The sequence below is a fragment of the Micropterus dolomieu genome, linkage group LG17, assembly GCF_021292245.1.
Source record: "Micropterus dolomieu isolate WLL.071019.BEF.003 ecotype Adirondacks linkage group LG17, ASM2129224v1, whole genome shotgun sequence".
NCBI lineage: Eukaryota > Metazoa > Chordata > Actinopteri > Centrarchiformes > Centrarchidae > Micropterus > Micropterus dolomieu.
Window position 1 is genome coordinate 22,958,527 of NC_060166.1, and position 12,046 is coordinate 22,970,572.

The 12,046-nt window shown below is 39.5% G+C and overlaps 1 protein-coding gene across 1 annotated transcript; it reads left to right on the forward strand.

Annotated features, from left to right (window-relative positions):
* The first annotated feature begins 5,291 nt into the window (after positions 1–5,291).
* Positions 5,292–9,609, forward strand: laynb (layilin b). Its single transcript, XM_046073915.1, has 7 exons — positions 5,292–5,674; positions 6,583–6,889; positions 7,138–7,295; positions 7,839–7,883; positions 8,454–8,531; positions 8,690–8,807; positions 9,143–9,609. Exons 1-7 carry the CDS (start codon positions 5,437–5,439, stop codon positions 9,468–9,470), a joined length of 1,272 nt encoding a protein of 423 aa, XP_045929871.1. The 5' UTR covers positions 5,292–5,436; the 3' UTR covers positions 9,471–9,609.
* The last annotated feature ends 2,437 nt before the right edge of the window (positions 9,610–12,046 follow it).

Below are 12,046 nucleotides of genomic sequence, written 5' to 3' on the forward strand. Positions count from 1 at the left end.
CCGTCTGGCACCAACAACCATGCCACGCTCAAAATTGCTTAAATCACCTTTCTTTCCCATTCTGACATTCAGTTTGGAGTTCAGGAGATTGTCTTGACCAGGACCACACCCCTAAATGCATTGAAGCAACTGCCATGTGATTGGTTGATTAGATAATTGCATTAATGAGAAATTGAACAGGTGTTCCTAATAATCCTTTAGGTGAGTATAATCTAACCATTTTATTTATTATGGAGGTTAAAATTAGACTGGCAAGATCATTATGACAGTGTGTTGTGTGCATGAGTAGTGCACATCTTTCATTTCACCAGGATCTAGTTAGTGACATACAATCACATTGGAAAACAATGATAACAAGGCCTAGGGCAGGAGAGAGATTTAGTTTGGTAAGAAAGAGGATACACTGGGAAGCTCGTGAGGAGATGGTGCTGTACTCTGGGGGAATATAGCATATCACATAAACAACTAACTGAGTAGTAAATGCGTTTAAAAATCGTTAACAAAATTCCAGAGGAGTTTTTGTCTCTTCTGTTGTTTACCTACTTGTGTATCAATAATTAGCTGCATGCATTTCCTCTTATGACAAAATGTTGTTACCATGCTGTAATCACATGAAATATTGCCGGGCACATTTAAATTGTTTTTGCTGAGAATACATAATCAATATGTACAAATTCTATAAATCTCTAAAAGTAAAAGTTCTGCATTTAGCAGGAAGAAGGAGATAACAGAGAAGCACAATGTATGTTCCACATAGAAATGTATTTGTAACAATACAAATATCAATAACAGCAATATTGTCATAACAATGAGCAATAATATCCAAAGAAGGTTAAAGTCAAGGGCAACTGGACTTGGCTGAAGACACGAGAAGACGTTTCGTCCCTCATCAGAGAGACTTCTTCAGGTCTGACTGACTGGTAGGGAAACTCAGCTCTCTGACCTCTGTGGGGTTGTTTGCCAGGATCGTCGATACCGTTGGTTCATGCTCCTGGCTGTTGTACCAACAGTCGTTATGGTTGTTAGAACCACCCCAGGCCAAGTCTGAACGACCATGGTTGGTATCTTCACCTGAGGCCAAGAGGTTACGTTTGTTTAGTTTCCTGGGAAGTGATGAAAGGACAGCATTGTAAGTGGGGGATAAGTGGTGGCGCAGACCCCCTCCTCTGTTTAGCGACGGTTTCTCAACCCAGGTGTAAATGGCTTCCTTGACACCTCTTTCAAACCATCCACCCTCTCTGTCTAAAATGTGCACCTGGTGATCCTCAAACGGGTGTCCTTTATTCTTCAGATGTAAGTAAACTGCTGAGTCTTGACCTGAGGAGTTGGCCCTTCTGTGTTTGCATAGTGGTTGTTTAGTTTCCCCAATATACAGTTCTGTGCATTCCTCACTGCATTGGACCACATACATTAGATTGCTTTTCTTGTGTTTTGGTGTGCGGTCTTTGGGGTGTAGGAGTATCTGTCTTAGCATGTTCTTGGGTTTAAAAAACACAGGGATGTTGTGTTTGTTGAAAATCCTCCTGAATTTCTCTGATACTCCAGAGACATGTATAGAATCACAATGTTGTTGCGTTTGACCTTCTTTTCCTCATTCCCCATAGTGTTGTTCTTCCTGTTCTTTCCAGTTGCCCTTGACTTTAACCTTCTTTGGATAACTATGACCTGGATGACTGAGAACCTTCACAGACAATGAGAAATAATAATGATAACAGGACGAACAACAGGTAATACCTGATGAAAGCTACAGAAGGAGAGAGACAAGAAAGCACAAACTATGGGAGATGGAATAAGTTGAGTTAGTAACATGTATTAAGGGGATAAGAATGCATAGAGATGGAGATGGAGAAGAGGAGAGAGGAGCTCAGTGCATCATGGGAAGTCTCCCGACAGTCTAGGCCTGACAATAAGGATTTGCAATAATCCAGCCCAGAAGTAACAAATGCTAGGACTAGTTTTCCTGCATCATTTTGAGACAGGATGTGTCTGATGTTTCATTGGTGAAAAAATAGCATTCCTTGAAGTTTGTTTTATGTGGTAGTCAAAGGACATATCCTGATCAAAGATAACATTGAGATGGTGATGGAGGCAAAGGCGATGCCATCCAGAGAAAGAAGAAGAAACAACTCTGCTACTCAAATTTATAATTATGTTGTTGGACTACTTTTTGAGAAATACTGGATAAATTTAATAGTTATTTAAATTAAATAATCTGAGAAGTTTAGAGGGGAATTGTTTCTTTGGTGGAACGACAAGGAGTCACAACAAGATGCATGTTGTATTTTATAAGCTTATAATGTGTGATTTTAATGTAAAATCTTATAAGTAACCATTAACTCCAGCTGTCAGATAAATTGTGCTGCAGTAAAAGTACAATATTGTCCTCTGAAACGTAGTAGTACAGTAATTTGCATTAAGAGGAAATACTTCAGTGAAGCACCATTACATCAAAACTGTATTACAGTAACTGTAAACATACTTAGTGAAATGAGTGTGGTGTCATCTGCTGGCCAAAGTTAGACAGAGCTCAAATGCCTTGTTGTCTGCGTCGCACTGGTGGTGATTCACCAGTGTTGAGGAGTCCATGCCAAGAGAAACAAAGTCCTCCTCAAAGAACAGAGAGCACAGTGACAGCCATTCTGTTTTCGGTTCTCAAAAAACATAGACACCCTTTCGAGTTAAAAGAAGTGTAAATAATCTTGAATTAACAAAGTCACAAACATAAAAGTAATTTGGAGTAAATAGAAAATCATGTTCTGTTCCCCACCAACTGGGTGAAAAGTGTGCAACTGCTCCAGGTAGTTTTTAGAAAGTGTTTTTTAGTTTTTTTTAGTTTTTTATTTGTGTACTCACGCATATTCCTAGATTATCTGGTGTCCATTGGCTCATTTTTCACTCAGGGCCCCCCAGCAGCTTAATTAAATCAGATGTGTCCCAAATCCTGAAGGAGACGTTTTTAATCTGCAAAACAGCCTTCCCACAGGAGTATAAGTCTGTTTATACAATTATTTTTGTTTTTAAATGTTCCTTTCTTGATTTGTTATGTGGCCATCCTGATTGCTGTTGCTGTCTAGTGTCTTTACAAATCAATCAATATGCTTTTTTTGTTTTGTTTAATTACTTAGTAACAGTTGTATATACAGTCCAACATTAAAGTCCTGCATTCCTGTTTAGTGAATAATCTCTGAGCCTGAAGCCCAGTAATAAACACAGTGATGATGTGAGAAAAGCTAAACAGCAGAGTGTGTGTTTGTAAAACACAGCCACAGCTCTTCATCACATGACAAACATTTTTCGCACTACGACCAATAATCAAATGAACTTTAGAGGCTTTGAAAATCTAAAACAAGCATCCAGAGGCTCAGTCTTATAACAAGACTCCCACATAACGCACACTTGTGTTTCCAGCAGAGACAGACAGAGCGAGGGCCTTAAGCCAGGTAGTAGACAACAGGCCTACACACAGAAAAGCAGCCTGTGATTATCTGTCCTCTCTCAACTCTCCGCAGAAAGGAACTGGTGTTTATTACTCCGCTTCCAATGTCATCTATTGATGGATGTTGTTAAAAACCCTCCAACACAGTAGGAGGATAACCTACAGGCTGTGGTGAGGTTAAAGCTGACTTCTGTGTTATGTGTCTATGTGTCATGTAACAACTTCTCCTGTTTAAAGAAATCTTTCAACATATTTTATCATCATGTACTGTACATTGTGTCACAGTAGTAGATACAGTAACATGGGCTGCAGATGTAAGCCTGCAATAAAAAAACTATGGAAGGTGTGAGAGACCTAAAAAGAGGACATCGTGGCAGATTATCATCATTTTGTCCCTTCTGTTTGGTCAGTTTTCTTTACTCATCATTTTCCCATCTGTGTTTTCTACATTTGCTTCTTTTTAGTGGGGAAATGTGAGGTTTAGTGAAATAAGTGTGTAGTTTGGTGCAACGTGTGAAAGCCCTTAGTAGTGGGGGTTTATACTAAAGAAATGTGAGAGTAAGCAGAGGAGAAAAACTGTTTTTTTGAGCTAATAAGTAGATGGGTGACAAAACCAACATGCCCCCCATAGGTGTTGAGTTGGGTTGATATCTGGCAATTGCAAAGGCCTTGGCATATGATTCACATAATTTTTATATCATTAAACCATTCAGTGACCCTTCGTGTTCACTGTGTAAGTTAATATTGTCATCCAGGAGGAGACCACCGCTATTAGGATTGAAATGTAGAGGGCTAAATGATCATCTGTGCCATTTGCTGCTATTATGGTGTATATATATATATATATATATATATATATATATATATATTTGTGAAGAACAGATGGGTCTCAGATTGGGTCTCACAAACACAAATACAAACAGCAATGAAGTGCTGAGGACTGTCTTGTCTAAAGGCAACCACAACAAAAACAACAACAGTGGCTTACTTTCACTCAACCATAACTAAAGCAGGCCTCCATTTAACCTGTCACCCTCTCAGTCTTTCTGGGAAACTTTCAGTCTTATGATCTTGCTGAATTAAGCAGTGTAAAATGATTTATTTTTGTTGCCTAACCCACGACTACTCCAGACTTTCGCAATCAATTTATATTCTGGAAATGAAGCCGCAGTGCCTGGAAACCAAACCAAAGCAAAGCCATGAACAGGAAGTATGGTTCTGAAAAAAAAATCCTTTCCTCTTCCTCCTCTGCATGCTTTCCTGTTCCATGGGCAATCTCTCGCTCTCTTCTTCTTTATCTCTTCCTCTGTCCCTATCTTGCTCTCTGTCCTTGCTGTGTGTCTCCTTTGCATGGTGTTTCCGAAGTGTGCTCTGAGTCAGTTTCCTTTTAAGTGCTTACACTTGCTTAACTGGAGATTTGGATATTTTATTTAGCCATGGGGCTCACCAGTAACATCAGACATGTGGTCGATAAACTTCAAGTCACACAAGCTCAGCGTTTACCAGACAAAAGGAAATACTGGGTTGTGCTTCTAACACGCACCATTTAAGTTTTTGAGTCAACCTTGTTTCCATCTCTGTTTTTTCGCTTAATTTTCTCCTGAGCTGTTTTCCCCAGACAGCAGTCAATCTTCTGTGTGTGTGTGTGTGTGTGTGTGTGTGTGTGTGTGTGTGTGTGTGTGTGGAATAAGAATGAAACATACTCATTCTTTTTTTAATACAGGGAGCATGATACATAGTGTGTGCACAAAGAACTCTATTCATTCCATTATAATGTCGTTACTATGAGTGAAATGGGATTTTGCTAATTTAGTTAGTATTAGCTGTGTTGGGACAGAGGCTGCACACTGACTGCATGAATACATACCTCAGTGGTTTTGAGTTTACATCTAGAGGGGAAAGAACAGCTGAAAAGAATCAATACTTTGTCTTGTTCAAAGTAAAAATCTTGGGACTATCTCGCTCCTGTTTTCTTTTTTTCCCCCTCAGCCAGACGCCATATGCACGCCTTCACTGGTCGACCCACTTTTGACTGGACAGACTCTGCTCCCTCTATCATTAGACTGTGTTTATCAAAGGCTTTGAAATCTGGAGTTCGTCTATCAAGCCAGTTTATACTTGATTTTAAAGTTAATCGTTCAGCACACTCAGGCGAACATGTAGAGATGGATTTTATGAAGCTGTTTGGCACCGTAATCGCAGTTTTGTTCCACCCTGGATCCGTTTCTAAAGTAAATGGTAAGAACCTACGAACGAAAAATCTCTTTTTAAACTCTGTTGAGACAGTGTTAATGCTGTGTGTTTCATTTCCAAAGTGAGACTTCGACTTGTTTGTTTTAACCGAGAATGTTTTGTGCATTTTTGAAAGTGGTTTGCGGTTACAAGGTTGATGCCAGTGCCGCCATAAAGAAGCCTAAAGCACACAGTGTTTTGCATTATAAGCTGCGCTTAAACGCATCACAGCAGCACGCTCGTGATGGGGTAGAAAGTGAACATCAACAGACTGTTTGCGATTCAGATCACTGATATGAAGTCCGGCGGTCGCATCGTTTGAATAACGATGCGACTTAGCTTTGTATAAAGGGATCACAAGAAACAAACAAAAAAAAAAACCGGTTGTGAACCACTGGGTTAATATATTGGCTGTCTGTTTATTGGTTGAGGAATAAAAAAAAAAACAACACATATTACCTACAAGTGATTTGCTATCAGTGCCTTTAGACAATCACCATACATTGTGACAAAATAAAATAACTTCAGTCAATTATTAACCTACTTATTGTGCCACCTCAGCAATCCACTGCATTTTAGACGTGCTCACACATATTTAAAATGTTTCTTTTCACAATCTGTGAACTAGTGCAATATGGTATCAATATTAGTTTGATAGGCACAAGACTAATCTGGAAAGAACTAATATTTTTTGAACCCTTAAAAATAAAGATTTTAGGTAATATTTCACAACCATTTAACTGTACTTATGTTGCAGGAAAATGTGGGAAGAACTTGGCAAAACATGTCTGGTTTCAAATTTGTCCATGATACTGTAGGTTGTTTGTAATCATGTCATGTGGGTGAACAGGAAGTCTTCAGAAAACAAAACAACCTTATCCTATTATCTCCCCAATGCTGACTGTGGTGTCTAGGCCAAAGGATCTGTCGGCACGGGACAGAGCGCCCATGCTACAAGGTGTCCTACATCCAGGACAGCAGGCAGAGGCTGACCTTTGAGGATGCCAGGCAGGCCTGTAGGTTGGATGGAGGCGACTTGCTCAGCATTGAAACAGAAAGCGAGCAACGGCTGATGGAGAGGTTTATACAACAGCTGCAGGCTGGAGATGGAGACTTCTGGATCGGGCTCCGCCGCAGCCCACAGCAGTACAGGGCAGGGACCACAAGCCCAGGTTGCCCCTCGCAGTACTATTGGCTGGATGGAAGCAAGGCCAAGTTCAGGTCTTTCTCACTTTTCTAACATTTCTTTATGCATTAATGTTTTGGCTGCATCAGTGAAAACGGTATGAGCGAAGCCGTAGTCACCTGTGACTTACAAAGGATTATTGGAATAAATAATGCGAGTGATGGATGTCTACAGAATTTGGGAATGAGAGAAATAAATATAAAGTAAGGCTTTGCGCGTATAAATGTAAATTGCCAATTTAAACATGATACATGTCTAAACTTGTGCATCTTATTTGCTGCAGGAACTGGCATTGGGATGAGCCATCTTGTGGCGAAGAAATGTGTGTGGTTCTGTACCATCAGCCCTCTGCGCCACCAGACGAAGAAGGTCATTTCCTGTTCCAGTGGAATGATGACAACTGCAACTCCAAGAACAACTTTGTCTGCAAATATCCTGAAAGTGAGCCAGTAGATCACAACTGCTGTGCAGTGCTGGGAATTATAGACATTTGGTAGTCTTGATTTTGTTTGGTTGTTGAATCCACAGAATCTGAATTTTATCTTCCGAAAACTAGTACTAAAATGTGACCACTGCTGTCAACAGCTAGTGCTAAATAAGAAATGTGCAATTGTAATGTTGATGGCCTGGATTTCTGTAATGTTTTGGTTTCTGGCAACCTAAATAGATATATATGGCTGTGTTTAATACCTGATCATTTAAATATTTATTATAAACGTATTGGATTTTTACTTGTCTGTGGATCTCCTCATGGTCCTTTAATTTTACTTCCTTTTTCTAATGGTTGTTTACCCTTTCTTTCTATTTTGGATGTGAAACATTTTTTTAGATGCGTGCCTTTATTTATTTTATCTTGTTTTATTAGTTAAGTGAAGCAGCAGTGTACACATACTTATATTATATCACTCTATATATAAAGGATTAAATGGCTGGATAATGTACTGAAAGATGAACTTACTTAGTTATTTTCTCTGTCTTTTGCAGAAAAAGTACCAGTACTTACTGAGAAAGAGAACACAGCACATGCAGGTACAACATGCACTTGAGTACCACACACATACTGTCCATGTATGCGTTTTGTTTCTGTGGGAGACATAACAAGCTACTGCAGATGTGGTTACACTTAGATCAAGAGAAGTCAGACTAAACCACAACATCACTACTTTTTATCCCTTTTTTCTAAAGGCCTATAGTGGTATTTTAAGATTTGGGCGTTTTACATTGTATAATCTGCCGATCACATGTTGTGCACTATGGTGCATGAATGGTGTAGTGAGCCTTGTAGCAAATAACTGTCTATTTCAATTCAAGATAGATGTTATTCAGAAAACAAATAGTCAGCTTATACAACACATGTATTCACATACATTCTGAAATACTTCAAATGGGCTATTCTAAATTTGCATAACAAATAAACAGGGGAACACCAACAATTAGGCACATTCCAATAAATGGACTACATTACATATAATACTTTTAATATTTCAAATCATACTTGCTTCTTTTGTTCAAATCTGCAATGGTTATATATATAAATGTGTCATATTTTTTCTCGTCATTTTCAACTGATGATGTTCATTTGTTTTCTGAATGCTGTAGTTCCATCTCTGAGGCCAAGCTTATTCTCGACGACAGAAAGTGACAAGAGGGTAAAAATAGGCCTACCCGAGCCATCAGGTAATAAAAGAAGAAAATCCAAATAAATCCATTTTTTATTTGTGATACTTAGAGTTAATACCCTTCTAAATCCTTCTAAACTTCTAAAAATGTTTATATTTTAAGTAGTAACAGAATCATAAAAGAAGTTATGGCAAGTAATGTTCTTTCCTTTGCAGTATCGCTCTCAGACAACACCCTGTATGTTTCCTACATCCTTTATGCAACTATCCCTGCTCTACTGCTGCTGCTGTTTGCAGCTGCTGGGTTCTTCTGCTACAAACAGCGCGCTAAGAGGTAAAAAGAAATTATACTAAATATATTATACTAAAAACCATACCATGTCAGCTTTACTACAAATGCAGATGCAAATGCAGAGTAATACTTAGACATATTAAGAAGCATTTTAGAAGAGAAGTTAATATATGTGTATAATACATGTATGAAACATCAATATCAATTTACTCAGTTTTGGCCAATGTAATGCCTCTTGTATCTTTGGTCTTAGAGAAGTTTGTGATTAGAAACCTGTAGGGAAATGTGCTTTCTCACTTAATGTTGTCTGTGAAATTGTAATGTCGCTGATGAGCAGTGTGTCTCTCTTTAAGTTGTGTTGTGTCTTTCATATTCAGGAGGAAGACAGAAACAGAAAGCTACCCCAGCAGATCAAAACAGTGGATGTCAACAACAGCTTCACCTTGCGCCACGCAAGGACCCTACGCCTTTAGTGACATTACCAAACTGCCTCACACTGGTCTGGACAGCAGCATGCCAGCTGACATCATGACAAAGTACTTCTGCACTCCTTCCCAGGACTCCCAGTGTGACGATTATGAGAATGTTTCATGCACAGACAGGGAGAGTGGCTTTGTGACCAATGACATCTATGAGACCTGCAAAGCTCAAAGCCGCCGCTGCCACAGTCAGACTGGTTGGGTGGAAAATGAGATCTATGGATAACACTTTTGATGCCCATCTGGTCTCTGTGAGTGTCTGTCAGCTAGACAGAGGAACACAGGTTTATGCATCCCTTTCTTCCTGTACACCCGACTGGTTATTTGTGTGGTGCAGGATTATTAAACACTTGGCTGTGTCAGCATGGACTTAGATTATCTGAACACAGATCTCCTGTGTGTATCTTTAGGGATGCATCCTGAGAAGCCAGCATCCAAAGTTGCAAGTCAGATTAATGCTTAAAGCAGGGTTTCCCAAAGTTTTGTAAAGTGTGCCTCAACATTTAGGTCCCCAACTCACGTGAACCCAACCAATAGAAAGTTCTCAAATTGTTCATCAAATTATAAATGGTGTACCTTTGGGTTCAATAGAAATTGATGGGTTGTATAAAAATTATAATATATTATATATATATATAATATATAGGACGGCACGGTGGTGGGGTGGTTAGCACTGTCGCCTCACAGCAAGAAGGTTGTGGGTTCAAATCCTGATTGCCTTTCTGTGTGGTGTTTGCATGTTCTCTCCAGGTGCTCCGGCTTCCTCCCACCATCCAAAGACATGCAGGCTAGGTTGATCAGTTACCTTAAAATTGTCCTTAGGTGTGAGTGGTTGTTCGTTCACAGGGTGTACCCTGCCTTGTGCCTGATGTCAGCTGGGATTGGCTCCAGCCCCCCCGCGACCCTGTACGCAGGATAAGTGGTTGATGATGGATGGATATATATATTTTTAAATTGTATTAAGACTAAGATTAGATATCTGTGCTAGCAGCTCTGTGAGGCTGTGTTTAGGCCTAGTGCTACTTTGAGCTAAATGTTAGCAGGTATAACGTTCACCATGTTCACCATCTTAGGTGTGTTAGCATGCTAACATTTGCTAATAAGCACTAAACATAAAGTACAGCTAAGGCTGCTGGGAATGTCATTTGTTTTCCAGGTATTTGGGTATAAACTAAAGTATAAAATAGATGGAAAGTTAGGGGATCAACAAAGTTATTATAATCCTGAGGGGGACGTGATGGTAGTCCATCCAATTACTGTTCAGACACTTCACCTAAAACCATAAATGACAACCATATGGTGGCATTAATGTCATTGCAATACATCATCCAGACAAATTCTCTGACACATTATGGAACTTCACAGCAGCACTAAGGCTTTGGTTTCAAAGAGGCATTAATGAACTCAAATAAGCAGAAATGAGTCAGATCAGTTTTGCAGTGCTGCTATATTTGGCACGGTGAATTGCACAGTTCAACCTGGAAATAAGTGCAAGTTTTGAGGACTCACGCAGGGTTACTCATGTTATAAACAATCCAAAATTAAACTACTCAGCCATTCAGCCTACTCACGTCACGATATGAGACACAGGGACAAAAGATCCTGTTGGCACTGTATGGCAGTGAAATTGTCTTTTTTTATTCTGACCTTTTCCCTAAACCTGAAAAGTGGTGTCAGCCCTGTGTAAGCCTTCCTGTTTGGTCTCTGATGTCAGGGAACAGGACAGTACATGTGGAAAAACTGATGACAGAACTCTGCTGACCCCAGCAAGCCTCAAAGCTGTGGGCATTCCCAACTCCACCTGACTGTGTGAGAAACTGAACCCTCCCACTGATCTGACAACATAGACTTTTTAGGACCAGTTTGGAATTTGCCATGGACTCATTCATCAGTGTTGCTTGTATAAACAAATGCCTGCCTCTTAAATTTGTAAAATAATCATGGATATACATTACTGAACACAAATGCCTGTGTTATTTCTGAGTGTGTACTGAGTGGGCTGTTGGGTCTTGGCTTCTCGGAAAGATGTAGCAAGCCCAGTAAGGAGAGGCTGAGTGTGTTCTTGGAGAATGTTTGACAGGAAATGCCGAAAGCACATCTGGAACTCTTACATTCAGGAAGTCTATGCGTGACAGCGGAGAGGCCTTCGAAGCGCTGCTTTGCCTGCCCGCTTAGTAATCCGTTGTTATGTGTTTGACTGTCACTGCATGAGCTGAAGAGAACAACTGCTGGGTGTGAACGTGTGCCGTATGTATCGCAAACATGAAGTGAGTTTTGGGTGTCAAATAAAGTTTGGGCTGATGAAGATGCACTCCTTGGGTATATATTCAAATGCATGTGTAGGGGAGTGTGTGACATTAAATGTGTGTGAATGTAAAACGCCTGTTACTAAAGCACAAATACTACTGTACTGAACAAAATTTCAAAAAGAAACGTTTGGCCTTGCTTTAATTACCTGTTTTTGCCAACAGATGGTGCTGTTATGTAGCTGACCAAAGCGTCTTTGTGGCTGATAAATGTCCAGTTTCACATGAGGCCCTTGCATGTTACATTATATAATGTTAGATATTGTAACATAGGGGATTTGTACTGCCCATTGCAATATTTTCTGGATTAAATAACTGAAAGTACACATGCTGTGAAATATAATTGTTTTCTTTTTTATATATAGCATATATATATAAATATATATATTAAATAATTGCATATTGTTATGTTTTTTTAAAAAGTCCACTCATTCTTGCAGAGCACATTACTTTAAGCAGTTAAAATGGGGTCAGTTTCAGGCTGATGCAGAATGAA